The sequence below is a fragment of the Sus scrofa genome, chromosome 2, assembly GCF_054392235.1.
Source record: "Sus scrofa isolate SSC_HxYL_T2T_F1_AM1 chromosome 2, Sscrofa_HxYL_maternal_Yorkshire_Landrace_v2.0, whole genome shotgun sequence".
In the NCBI taxonomy this organism is placed as follows: domain Eukaryota; kingdom Metazoa; phylum Chordata; class Mammalia; order Artiodactyla; family Suidae; genus Sus; species Sus scrofa.
In genome coordinates, this window is record NC_139384.1 from 16,448,539 (window position 1) to 16,462,721 (window position 14,183).

General features: G+C 38.3%; 2 protein-coding genes across 2 annotated transcripts in view; one reads left to right on the forward strand and one right to left on the reverse strand.

The window, feature by feature from the left end:
- LOC110259269 (olfactory receptor 4C46-like) overlaps nucleotides 1–14,183 on the forward strand; it is a 949,087-nt gene that overhangs the window by 387,929 nt on the left and 546,975 nt on the right. The gene's annotated exons all lie outside the window — the stretch shown is intronic.
- LOC146405233 (olfactory receptor 4C16-like) lies at nucleotides 8,835–9,767 on the reverse strand. Its single transcript, XM_085015215.1, has one exon. The coding sequence runs from the start codon at nucleotides 9,765–9,767 to the stop codon at nucleotides 8,835–8,837; it is 933 nt and encodes a 310-aa protein (XP_084871341.1).

The following is a 14,183-nucleotide window of genomic DNA, read 5'->3' on the forward strand; positions in this document are numbered from 1 at the left end:
TGTGGAAACCCACCGCTGGGGCCTGAATCACCCTGGTCGCACTTGTGATATTCTTTGGAAGAGACGCTTCAGGTCAGAGAGAGGTTTCAACAAGCAGTCTAGGGGATCCATTGGAACCATACCCCAGAGTGTTTTTCTGCAGGTTGGGACTGGGATTCCCTTCTTCACTGGGATCTGATGTCCCCATGAAGTGATCCTGGGCAACTTGAGGCAGAATGGGAGGTTAGGCTCACCGAGTGGGGTTGTTCCACTTAGGGGTGAGCTGCTGGTTGCCCATGGTTTTAGGTGAATCCCGGCTCCTGGCCATAAGGAGTGTAGGGCCAAGTGGGTGGTTGCAGGAAACATCTAATTAAAATACTCTGTGAGGGCTTTCCTGGTTTCTTCTACCTGGAAGGCATACTTGGGTTGAGTCTCCGTGGGTGGTTAATCCAGATTCCTGTGCCAACTGGTTGACTTAGAGGGCAACAGCCAGAGGTGGACTTGGAGAAGGGCTCCAAGCCTAGTGCTTGATGTTCTACTATAAAAAGTTAATAGAGCTTGCACTGAGGTTTCCATTGGGAATACTCCCTAAGTGGTATTATAGCAGTCCATGGCCATATGCAACCATCCATGTGTTTGTTGCATGGGTCAGACCAGCTAATTAAATGGCACAATTATGGGGAACTGGAATCCTTCAAATCTTTTGTAGTTGCTTTTATCTTTGAAATTCATTTTAAAATATGATTTTAATTTTCTAATTTGTGATATAGGGGCCCTTCTTATAGAACAATTTACATGAGTTTTTTTCATATGCTGCATATACATATATTCCAATGATATATTTGAAGAATAGGGAACTAATCATAAGAGGGATTTACTGACTTGCTACACCTACTCAGAGACAGTCTTGCGCCAAAACTGAATTTATGATGTGGCCTTCAGAAGCCTTCCCTCTGGCTGGAAGATTATAATATTATTTCAGGTGACAGATTAGATATTGCCATCAATCATTCTCAAGAAGTTCTGAGTATTCATTCCCCTTTCCTCAACACATAGTCCCAAACTGATCCCTTGTCAACCTCTCCTCTCTCCCAGGAAGCCCACGCATCTTCCTGTAATTTGCTATAACCCATAATCCTGTCCAAGCTCCATGGAAATGGCAACCAGTGGAGGCTGCCATAATATTGAGCCTCAGGTTCCCTTTCCAAATCCAGAATATCTTTACCAGAGTTAAGTTCTTCCCACCAAATAAATCGAACCGTTTCAAGGTCCGTTCTTCCAAAGTGTTTTCCCAGCTCTCACAAGTTCATCTTAATGAAGTCCTGCAGACACATTGGGGGTGTAGGCTACTTCCTTTCATATTCAGAGCTTTACCTGTGTTATGCTGAACTTTGATTCTATGTATTGGTCTGGATCTAATGAAGGTTGTGTTATCTGATGTTGAGAAGGGAACATGTGTCCTTTGAGAATCCTGTTTCAGGTGAAGTCATTGCTCATTCTCCAGTCAAGGGAACACTTATTTTGGAGCAAGGGTAAAGGAAGGACTCTGCCAGTCCAAAGGTTCAGAGAATTTAAAGGTTCAAGGTCTCAGCTTTTCTCACCTTGAGACACCTCAGACACATGGAACTACAGTAGCACCTAGGACTTTTGTCCCTGATAGGTAGCCCTGTGCTCTGTGCTTGGCAGCTGGATCAGATGCCATGTTGTAGTTCACATGGAACTATTTTGTAGATTGGAGGCAGGTGACCTTTCTCAAGCTACATGCTGTTTGTTTCCCGCTAACCCAATTACTGCGTCTTTGTGTATGACTCAGAAATTAAATTGTAGAATACAATGTTGATCATTTGAAATTTTAATCATTATAAGTAGGGATTTAAAGTCACTGTAATATACTAATTACTAATAAAACATTGAAGTGTTTTCCATTTAGGGGGAAGAAGTGTTTTATTAATTTTCATTTATTTAGTTAGTTATGTATTTTTTTCTGCTGTACAGCATGGGGAGCAAGTTATACATACATGTACACAACTTTTTCCTCCCATTGTTGTGTTGCAATGTAAGCATCTAGACATTAGGTCCTTACCTAATATCTTTGTAAATCCATTCCAGGACCAACAGTTTGCATCTGTTAACCCCACCCTCCCAATCCCTCCCACTCCCTCTTTCTCCCCCTGGGGCAGGCACAAGTCTATTTTAAAGTCCATGAGTTTCTTTTCTGTGGAAACCTTCATTTGTGCTGTATATTAAATTACAGTTATAAGTGATATCATATGTTATTGGACTTTCTCTGACTTATTTCAGTATGAAAATGAGTGAACTAGTTTCATCTCTGTTGCTGCAAATGGCATTATGTGGTTCATTTTTATGGATGAGTAGTGTTCTATCGTGTACATATAACACATCTTCCTACTCCAGTCATCTTTCGATGGACATTTGGGTTGTTTCCGTGTCTTGGCTATTGTGAATAGTGCTGCAATGAACATGTGGGTGCATGTATCTTTTTTAAGGAGAGTTTTGTCTGGATATATGCCCAAGAGTGGGACTAGTGGGTCATATACGGTAGTTCCACATAAAGTTTTCTAAGGTACATACGTACTGCTCCCCATAGTGGCTATACCAGGTTACATTCCCACCAACAGGGCAGGAGGGTTCGCATTTCTCCACAAGGCTTCCAGCGCTTGTTATTAGTGGACCTATGAATGATGGCCCTTCTGACTAGTGTGAGGTGGTATCTCATGGTTGTTTTGCTTTGCATTTCTCTTATACTCAGGGGTGTTGAGCATTGTTTCATGTGCTTGCTGGCTGTCTGTATATCTTCCTTGGAGAACACTCTATTCAGGGCCTTTGCCCATTTTTCCATTGGGAGGTTGGCTTTTTTGCTGTTGCGTTGTATAAGCTGCTTGTGTATCCTAGAGATGAAGCCCTTGTCCGTTGCATCATTTGCAACTCTTTTCTCCCATTCTGTAAGGTGTCATTGTGTTGTCGTTTTGGTTTCCTTTGCTGTGCAAAAGCTGGTTGGTTTGACTAGGTCCCACTGGTTTCTTTTGGCTCTTCTTTCTGTTGCCTTGGGAGACTGACCTGAGAACATGTTCATGAGGTTGATGTCAGAGAGTGTTTTGCCTGTGTTCTCCTCCAGGAGTTTGATGGTGTCTTGTCTTCTATTTAAGTCTTTCCACCATTTTGAGTTTATTTTGGTGCATGGTCGGAGGGTGTGTTCTACTTTCACTGCTTTGCATGCAGCTGCCCAGGTTTCGCAGCAATGCTTGCTGAATAGACTTTCTTTTTCCCATTTTATGCTCTTGCCTCCGTTGTCAAAGATGAATTAACCAGAGGTGTCAGGGTGTGTGTGGGTTCTCTATTCTGTTCCATTGGTCTGTCTGTCTGTTTTGATACCAGTACCACACTGTCGTGACGACAGTGGCTTTGTGATATTTCTTGAAGTCTGGGAGAGGTATGCCTCCTGCTTGGTTTTTGTTCTTCAGAATTGCTTTGGCCATTCTGGGTCTTTTGTGGTTCCCTATAAATTGTTGGATTGTTTGTTCTAGTGCTGTGAAAAATGTCATGGGTATTTTGTTAGGGATTGCATAGAATGTGTAGGTTGCTTTGGGTAGTATGGCCATTTTTACAATATTGATTTTTCCAACCCATGAACATGGACTATCTTTCCATTTCTGTAGATTCTCTTTAATTTCCTGGATTAATGTTTTATAGTTCTCCGCATATAAGTCCTTTACCTCCTGGGCCAGGTGTATTCCAAGTTATTGATTTTGGGTGGTGCAATTTCAAAAGGTATTGTATTTTCGTATTCCTTTTCTAACATGTCATTGTTAGGATGGAGAAATGAGGCTGGTTGCTGATGTGAATCTTATACCCTGCTACTTTGCTGATTTTGTAAATGAGTTCAAGTAGTTTTGAGGTTGAGTCAGCTTTTCATTTTCTGGCAACGCCTGTGGCATGCAAAAATCCCCAGGCCAGGTATATAATCTGAGGCACTCTTGGAAAGGAGTTCCCTGGCGGCTCAGTGGATTAAGGCTATGGTGTTGTCACTGCTGTGGTTTGGGTCTCTGCTGGGGTGCAGTTTCGACCCCTGGCCTGGGAACTTCTGCACACCCCATGCAGCCAAGAAAAAAATAAACAGATAAACTTGTAATGATATCTGCCCTATGGTCTTTTGTTTTGTAGAAATGATTACTAGGTTTCGTGTTTATCTAGTTTAACAGCTTTATTGAGATAGAATTTATATACTGTATTATTCACTCATTTGAAGTGTATAATCATTTTTAGTATACAATCTGTGCAAGCATCAACATGACCTAATTTTACAACCTACTTTTCACTCCCCCAAGAACCCCATATCCATTAGTAGTCACTCCTCATTCCCCTCTACTCCTGTTACCAGCGGCCCTAGTCAAACGTTAATCTATAAGGATTTTCTTTTCTGGACATTTTTATCAAAAAAACAATCATGCAATATGTTGTCTGCTGTAACATTCTTCTTTCACATCACATAATATTCCTAAAGTTTCATTTATGATGTGGTAAGAATCAGTATTTCTGTTTTATTGCAAATAGTCTTCTAGGTCATGGATGTATCATTTACCCAGTCATCAGTTGATTGACATGTGGATTGTTTCCCCATTGTGGCTATTGTGAATGATGTTGTGGTGAACATTGGTGTGCATGTATCCTTGTGAATAAATATTTTCATTTCCCTTGGGTAGAGACCTTGCTGGGTCATTGTTATTATGTATCCTTTTGAGGAACTTCCCAACCATTTTCCAAAGTGGCTGCATCATTTACATTCTCACTAGCAATATAGAACAACTCCACTTGTTCTACATACACACCAGTACTTATCACTCTGTATTTTTTGATTCTAGGCATCTAGTGGGTATGAAGCTTTATCTCATTATGGCTTAGGGTTGCATTTCCTAAAGATGGAAGTTGTTGACCTCTCTTATCTGCTTTTGCCCATGTGTTGGTTTGTTTGTTTGCCTGAGGCCACAGCATGTGAAAGTTGCCAGGCCAGCATTTGAACTCATGCCACAGTAGCAACCCAAGCTGCTGAAGTTACAATGCTAGATCCTTCACCAACTGTGTCAGAAGAGAACTCCACTTTGGGCCATTTGTATATATTCAGTGGACATATGTTTAGTCAGATGTTTTGGCATTTTTTGACTGAGTTATTGTCTTTTTGTTAATAAGGAGTTCCTTATATAATTTGCGAACAAGTTGCTTAACAAATGATTTGCAATTATTTTCTCCCAAACTGTGGGCTGGCTTTTCACTTATTTGATAGTAACATTTTTAGTACCAAAGAGTTTCACTTTGGTGAAGTCCATTGTAGCTGTTAAAAATTACTATTGGGTACCAATTTTCAAATCACATTTCTGTATATCTTTATTTGTGGAATGATAGTCTTAATAACAGGTGCTCTTCTGCTTGTTTTCTATAGAAATTATCACTAGATTTGATGAATTGTTTTTAAGGGAGACTTAGTGTTTTCAATACAATTCTCTTTCTGAGCTAGATTTTATAAAAATGATACAGATTTTAAACATATGGTTTGATGACTTTTGATAAATGTATATATTCATGTAACTATCAACAAATGTTTGCTCTAGAATACTTTCATTAACCCCAAAGTTCTGCCAAGTCCCTTTTTCAATCTGTTCCCCTGATGCAACTGTTCTGAATTGTATCACTCTTTTAGTTTTCCCTATTCATGAACTCCATATAAATTGAATGCCAGCATTTACTCATTTGTGCATGTTTTCTGTTTCTGAGCTTCATGCTGGGGTGTCCCTAATTAGCCCATTGCTTTTCTGGGTTGAAGTTTTTTTCTATTATATCTATTCCGACAATTTCTGTCTTTTAAATGTAGCATGTTTGCATATTATGTGATTGTGAAAATGTGGGGGTTTAAGTTCATCCTGTTGCAGTTTACTTTTTCTTTGTCTCCTTTATTTACTTATGTTCTCTCTTTCCTCTCTTCTTTTGAGCTGAGCAGGTGTTTTTTGTTTAGCATCCAATTCAGTCTTCTCTCTTGACATCTTTATTGTCATAGCTTTTATTTTTTTAGAGGAGTTTAGATTCACAGTAAAGTTGAGCAGCAGACACACAGAGATATCCCATGTACGCCCTATCCCATTCAGGCACTGTCTTTCTCATTCGTAACAACCCACAGAGGGATACATTTGTTCAGTCAATGCAGTTACACTGACACATCACTCGCAGCCAAAGCCCAGAGCTGACATTAGAGTTGACTCTTGGTGTTGGGCCTCACATGGATATGGACAAATGTATAATGACACGTATCCAGCATCCACCATTATAGGCCCATATGGAAGAGTCTCACTGCTCCACCTGTTCATCCATCCCTCCGCTGTGACCCTTCACCACCACTGAACTTTTTATTCCCTCCATAGTTTTGCCATTTTCAGATTGTCATACCGTTACAATCACACAGTTTTTTAATCCTTTCAGATTGGTTTCTTTTACTTAGTAACATGCATGCAAGTTTTCTTCATGTCTTTCATGTCTTGATAGTTTTTCTTTTGTGACACTGAATCATATTCATGTGTCTGGATATACCAGTTTTACTGAAGCATCTTGATTGCTTCTAAGTTTTCTCAGTTAAGAAGAAACTGACCTAATCAAACTGACAAGCTTTGGCAGAACAAAGGAAACCACAAGAAAACCAAAAAGGCAACTTACAGAATGGGAGAAAATAGTTTCAAGTGATGCAATGGACAAGGGCTTAATCTCTAAACTATACAAACAATGTATACAACTCAAGAGCACAAAAGCCAACCACCCAACTGAAAAAATGGGCAAAAGGCCTAAATAGACATTTCTCCAAAGAAGATATACAAATGGCCAACAAGCACATGAAAAAAATGCTCAACATCCCTGTTTATTAGAAAAATGCAAACCAAAACTACTCTGAGGTACCACCTCACACCAGTCAGAATGGCCATCATTAGCAAGTGCAGAAATAACCAATGCTGGAGGGGATGTGGAGAAGAGGGAACCCTACTACATGGTTGGGGGAATATAAATTGGTACAACCACTAAGGAAAACAGTATGGAGGTACCTCAGAAAACTAAATATAGAACTACCATATGACCCAGCAATCCCATGCTTTGAGATATCTCCAGACAAAACGTTCTTTTAAAAAGACACATGCACCTGTTTGTTCATTGAGCCACTATTCACAATAGCCAAGAGATGGAAACAACCTAAATGTCCATTGATAGATGAATGAATTAGGAAGATGTGGTATATATACACAATGGAATACTACTCAACCATAACAAAGAACACAATACTGCCATTTGCAGCAACATAGATGGAACTAGAGATTCTCATACTAAGTGAAGTAAGTCAGAAAGAGAAAGACAAATACCCCATGATATCACACATCTGGAATCTAATATATGGCACAAATGAACCTTACCACAGAAAAGAAACTCATAGCCTTAGAGAACAGACTTGTGGTTGCTAAGGAGGAGGGGATTGGGATGGACTGGGAAGCTGGGCTTAATAGATGTGAACTGTTGCCTTTGGAGTGGAGAAGCAATGGGGTCCCGCTGTATAGCCGTAGGAACTTTATCTAGTCGCTTGTGATGGAGCATGATGGAGGATGATGTGAGAAAAAGAATGGATATATGTAGGCATGACTGGATCTCTTTGCTGTACAGTAGAAAGTTGAAAGAACACTCTAAAGCAGGTATAAGAGAAAAAATAAAAATCCTTTTTAAAAAAGGAAGAAAACTGCTATAAAAGTGCATTCAGATTTCTGTGTGGCCATAAGTCTTCAATGCCTTTGGGAAAATGCAAAGGAGTGTGATTCCTGGATGGAATTCACTGTCCACACCCATGATATAACATACCCATATAAGTTTCAAAGCATAAGATCCTCCCCTGAGTATTTCATTATTTACTTTAACCTATTAATAGGTTAACATTCACTAACTTCAACTGCTTACACTCTCTGCTTCCCAACCATGTAAATGTATCACCCTTAATTTGGGCCCTCAATTGTATAATTGCAATAACTGAATCTTCAAACACTAAAACTTGTGAAATTCAAAAGAAGCCTGTGCCACCTCCACATTCAGAAGGAATCAAATTGGTAACATCAATTTTACCCAAAGAATACCACTTTAAGTATAAATCCAATAGTCAACGCCTTTCTAAAGTCAAAAAACTACTTCAGAAGTAGAATTTTGTCTTTATATTTTGCCACTGTTAGAAGAACCTAAGGAAACATACGGTAAGAATTCAAATTATACCACACAAAGGTTGAAAATCTGTCATTTCCAACAGTAAGATTCTCTCTGATTTGAACATGGTACTTTGTGCTGAGTCAGGAAGAACATTCAAGTTGAAGGTCCGTGTTCTGACAGATGTGACCACAGTGTCTAATAAATAAAACTATTGGAAAAATGTCAGTCAGGCTTTTGGAGAGAACCTCTTAGGCTGTTGGATGTAAGCATTTAAAAGTGTAAATATAAGCAGAGAAGACAAGAAGTCAACATGAAGGATGACAGTGAAAACATTAGCTCAAAACCACTGTTAGGCAGGCGGGGAGTGGGAGCAGGGAAACGGCAGTGAAAAACAACTAAAAAGCAATGAATCTTACATTCCTGTTTATCCCTGGTATAAAATTGAAAACTGAACAGTACCTAAAAACGAACACTAATCAGCATATGTGTTCACAGTGCTTCTTTTTCTGAAGGAAACTGACACTAATACCTATGATAGGATTACATTAACACAATAAAAGATAATACTCTCCAGGGAAAACTGGATCAATCTAAGTGGTGATGAAAACCGTTGAAACTTGTATTCATTTTTTGTCACCTGAGATAAACTGCTTGTTCCATAGCATCCTCATGGCATTTTTCACTTCTGCATTCCTCAGCGTATAAATCAGAGGGTTGATCAAAGGTGTTCCAACTGTATAAAACACAGCTATCATCTTATCCATGGGGAAGGTGGTTGCAGGGCGTGTGTATATAAATATGCAAGGACCAAAGAACAAGATGACCACCGTGATGTGGGAGATGCAGGTGGAGAGGGCTTTTTTCCTCCCTTCTGCACTGTGGTTTCTCAGAGAATACAAGATGATGACATAGGAGACCATCAGCATGACAAAACTCACTGTACAGATGGCTCCACTGTTGGACACCAAGAGTAGGTTGGTCACATAGGTGTCTGCACAGGCAAGTTTCAGCAAAGGCTGCAAGTCACAGAAATAGTGGTCAATCACATTGGGACCACAGAATGGTAAACTCAGGGCCAGAAAAATCTGAGCTGAAGAATGCACACAGGATCCTACCCAGGCCACAGCCATCAGCACACCACAGACCCGGTGGCTCATGATGGTTGTGTAGTGCAGGGGCTTACAGATGGCCACATAGCGGTCAACAGCCATGAGGATAAGGATGAAGATCTCCAGGCAGCCAAAGAAATGGGATGAAAAGACTTGCACTATGCATTCATTAAAAGAGACAGTGGCATTTTTCAAAAGGGCATCTGCAATCACTCTAGGAGCAATGGAAGTAGAGAGGAAGGTATCAGTTAAAGATAAGTTGAAAAGGAAGAAGTACATTGGACTCCCAAGTGCCCGACTGGTCCTGATGGTAGTAATAATCAGCAGGTTACCCATCAATGTCCCCAAGTAGAAAATCAAGAAAGTGACAAACACTATTTTCTTCTTTACAGGATCCTGTGCCAACCCAAGTAGAAGGAACTCAGTCACATTATTGTTCAGCTGCATGATTTCATGAATGAGGAGAAGGGATGTGTGTGAAATGGATTATCTGCAATAAAATAAAGAATTACAATATGGCATGATCTATGCTTCTATGAAACATTTTAAGTCAATATAAATATTGCTTATTAGGTATATTCTAGCTGTGGTTTCCCAATAATTTGTTTGTGTCTATAACTAATAATGCTTTGTTTCTCAATTTGTAATGACCACTACATAGGGTCATGTTGAGCCTCATATAAGCTTGTGGATGGTAAACTCTCTTGTAAAACTCTTTAACTGCAATCCCTTGTTAGATTTGACATGGTTAATTTTTTGAATATATAGTTAATATATATGGCTTATTTCATTATTTGCTTTGTTATCTTTTGGCCATTTTCAATACACACTGAATCCCGTGTTTTGCTTTGTGCATCATTCATCATTTAGAATATATTTGGCTGCCTTAAAGTAGTACCCCAGCCTTGGCACCTAAAAGATACCTTGTTTCATTCATTTATCCTTTTCATATTTGATATGTATATATTTTTTAAACAGTATGTCATTTATAAATATAAATGTGCTTCATCTCTTCCATACAAACTCTCTCAGATCTCCAGCTTGAAAAGAGGAAAGACATATTACCTTCAAATAATCTGTTGCAAACGTCAAGCATCTTTATATGTAGTCCTTGGCATATATAATGAACAGAAGGAATATTCTTTGTTATTTGATGATATCTCAAAAATAACTCTTGCTATTTTTTCATTCTCCAATTTGAAAAGCATGTTTTAGAACACTCAGATTTCCTGAAGTTACACTTCTAAATGAAAGGGAGGTCATGTTTTAGAAAATCAAGCTTTTACTTAAGCATGTTACCAATGGGGTGGTTTTCTTTTGGGTGAAGATGTCACCTGGCATTTGGTATAGGGTCTGATCATAGTGGTATTCCCAGTGGTATTCCATTCTGGAATCTGAAAACCCCATATTCCTAGAACAGAGCAAAGAACAGAAGAAGGAGGGAAATTCATTTTCCAAAAGAGTCAGAATAGATAGTCAGTAACTGATGTCTTTGTTCCATTTGTATTGTCCTGGCAAACAATTATTCAGCTTGAAATGTCCCTTCTTTCAGTGAAGAGTTTGTTTTATTTCACATTTAGAAAGAACTGTTACTGTGGGGTCATTTCCAAAACCAGATTTTTTTTCATTAGTTCTTTCTTGTGAAGATGATGCTGGCAGTGGCACTCTATGAAAGTAAAAATATAGACTGGAATGTAACATATTTAAATATAATCTGGAAGATGTGCTTATTCCAATCTGCTTCTCCTCTATCCTATCCAACCTTCAATATGTTGTCTCTAAGTTGTGAGCAGCCACGGCACAGATTATGATAAGCTAACTAGGCACGAGATTTCCTTTAAACATTTTTCTCTTCCAGAGTGAATTTTCTTCTCTTCAACAGAGATGAAATGACTCTCATTTCTCCAAAAATACAAAACAAAACAAAAAACCCCTCTTGGGAAAAGGTCTAATCATGTTATTCACTTTGGGTTTGGGTTTCCAACTATTTAAAAAAAAATCTCTGGATTTATACATAATCTTAAGGAAACAGAGTCTTGGTGTTGGTATCTTAATCATGTCAATAAGCTCTTTCCTCCATTATTAATTTAAAAGTGACATATCATAAAGTATTGAAGCTTAAACTATGTAGGCACTAAAGGCAAGATGATGGGATAGTCTCTGTCACTTCAATATTGCTTGATGTTGGCCACTCTTTTGAATATACAGTTTTCTGTTTGTATGTTACCAAATCTATTTCCCTATCCTTTACTAGGACAAGATTATTTCTTTTATTTTACATTTGTATTTGCATATTTAAGATAAACTAAGATTCATAAATACATATGATACATGAAAAATAATTATGTGTCCCCATCAAATATTTGGTATCACAAAGACATGGATATTGCCACTCATATCTGGAGAAGAAGGAGTGAAATTAGTTTTTGAAAAAGCCCATTTCTCTACATTCAAGTTCCAAGCACTCCAGACTACATTAGCCACATATTTAATAATTTATATGAAAAACCTTTTCTGTGTCCTCAAGTACATGTCAGTGGTTCTCTTTGTATCCTACAAAAGGGAATTTTAACCTATTTTGTAATCTACAATATGTTAAAATGTAGAAAAGGCTGTAGTTCTCCAGTGAACTATGTTAATGTCTTTGTATAATCAGGGTCTGTCCTTGATGCAGTGCGAGCATGTAAAAATCAGTAGAAGGATCACATGAGATCTCTATCATGTAAGTAGTGTACTAGCTAAAGATTAAAAACACATAGGTGTAGAGTATCCACACTCATCTTGCCCTCTGTTTTCTTCATGGAATGGCTTTCCATTTCTAGCTGTTGAACCTTCTAGGAACTTCAGGACCAACATGCTAAGAAATATCCTCTAGAAGGCCTTTAGTGATTACCTGTGAGAGAGGAAATGTATCCTTCTGCTCTCTAAAGGCCTTATGTATGACATTTCTTGCAGTATTACATCATATAGCTTACAACAAGAATGTGTGTGTTTATTTTAGCTGCCTTCCTGGAATAAGAATATGAGAAAACTTTATGTTCTTCAGATATTATTTTCCGCACTTCCAACCCAATGCCTTGTGACGTGTGGATGCTCAATAAGAACTTTTAAATTGAACATTTTCTACAACCTCATAAGAAGTAATATTTACCGTATTGTTTTAGCATTTTGCTGATTATAAGCCACATTAGTATTATGAACTTGAGGATATCTTTTGTCTATCATGTATGGTAGATAAACAAATATGCTCCAATTTTATATAAGCAAAAAATAAAGAAGAAAACAAATAAAATGGTGAAAATAATCTGTCACTTACAGTTAGAAGACTCTCTGAATCATCATCACATCTGCCTACCCTTTTTGTTACCAGCTTTATTACAGAACACTGGGGAGGAAAAAAAAAACACAAAATGATTCATTCCTGAATTCCATTGGGAATACTCTAAGATTTAATGATGTAAGTTATTAATGTCCCAGAGTTTATTCCCCAAAGTTTCTGTTCAGTCAGATTCATCCTAAATATAATAAACTCAACTTTTAGTTTGTCCACTTATCCTATAAAAATAGCAAGTTAATCCACATCATACTCAGGAATCTGATACAAACAAGGATTCCTAGTTATCATTTCCCTTGGTCTAAAAAAAAAAAAAAAAAAAAAAAGAAGGTATCCAGGAGAATGAAGATCAAGAGAGTGGTGGAGGACAGGAAAAAGAAGAAATTATGTCACTGGTAGAAGAGAAAGTGGACCAATAAAATCTACCATATTCTCACCCAGTGCCCTAAATTACACACTCCTGCATCAGGACATAAACTTTGCTAGGTCTTATGTTTTTGTTTTTTTTTTTTTTACAATCACAATCCAGGGGAAACACTGGTGCCTGAAACCAGAGGTTCTATTCTATGGGCTCCAGACATTCATTAACAAGGAATGACAGACATATAGAAAATACTCCAATGATGAATATATATTTGGACCTATTTGGGCAAACTGGATATGTCTCATATTTGCCAATTTCATTTCCATTTATTTGTTAATTCATGTTATAAAAAACATATATTATGGAGTTCCCATCATGGTTCAGTGACTAATGAATCTGATTACGAACCATGAGGTGGTGGGTTCAATCCCTGGCCTCACTCAGTGGGTTAAGGATCCGGTATTGCTGTGAGCTATGGTGTAGGTCACAGACATGTCTCAGATCCTGCATTGCTGTGGCTCTGGGCCAGGCCAGCAGCTACAGCTCCAATTAGACCCGTACATGGGAACCTCTGTATGCTGTGGATGCAGCCCTAGAAAAAAAGACCAAAAAAACAAAGACATATATTAAAGGAATCAATTTCAAAATAATCATGTTCACCACATATTTACTGAATAGCTTTCATACACTAAGCTCTGTGTCATTTCCATAACTCATGGCTTTTATTTTTGGAATTTTTCATTATAGTTGATATGCAATGTTCAGTCAGTTTCTCCTGTACAGCAAAGTGACCCTGCCATGCATATATATATACATTCTTTTTCTCATATTATCCTCCATCATGTCCCATCACAAGTGATTGGATATAGTTCGCTGTGCAATACAGCAGGACCTTATTGCTTATCCACTCCAAATGTGATAGTTTGCCTCTACTAACCCCAAACTCCCTGTCCATCCCACTCCCTCCCCCTCCCCCTTGGCCACCAAAAGTCTACTCTCTATGTCCATGAGTTTGTTTCTCTCATGTAGATAGGTTCATTTGTGCCATATTTTAAGTTCTACACGTAAGTGCTATCATATGGTACATGTGTGTTTCTGACTTCACTCAGTATGAGAATCTCTAATTCCATCCATATTGCTTCAAATGGCATTATTTGTTATTTTT

Coding starts and splice junctions, on each gene's coding strand:
- LOC146405233 (XM_085015215.1), bottom strand. CDS start 9,767: ATGCAGCTGAACAATAATGTGACTGAGTTCCTTCTACTTGGGTTGGCA.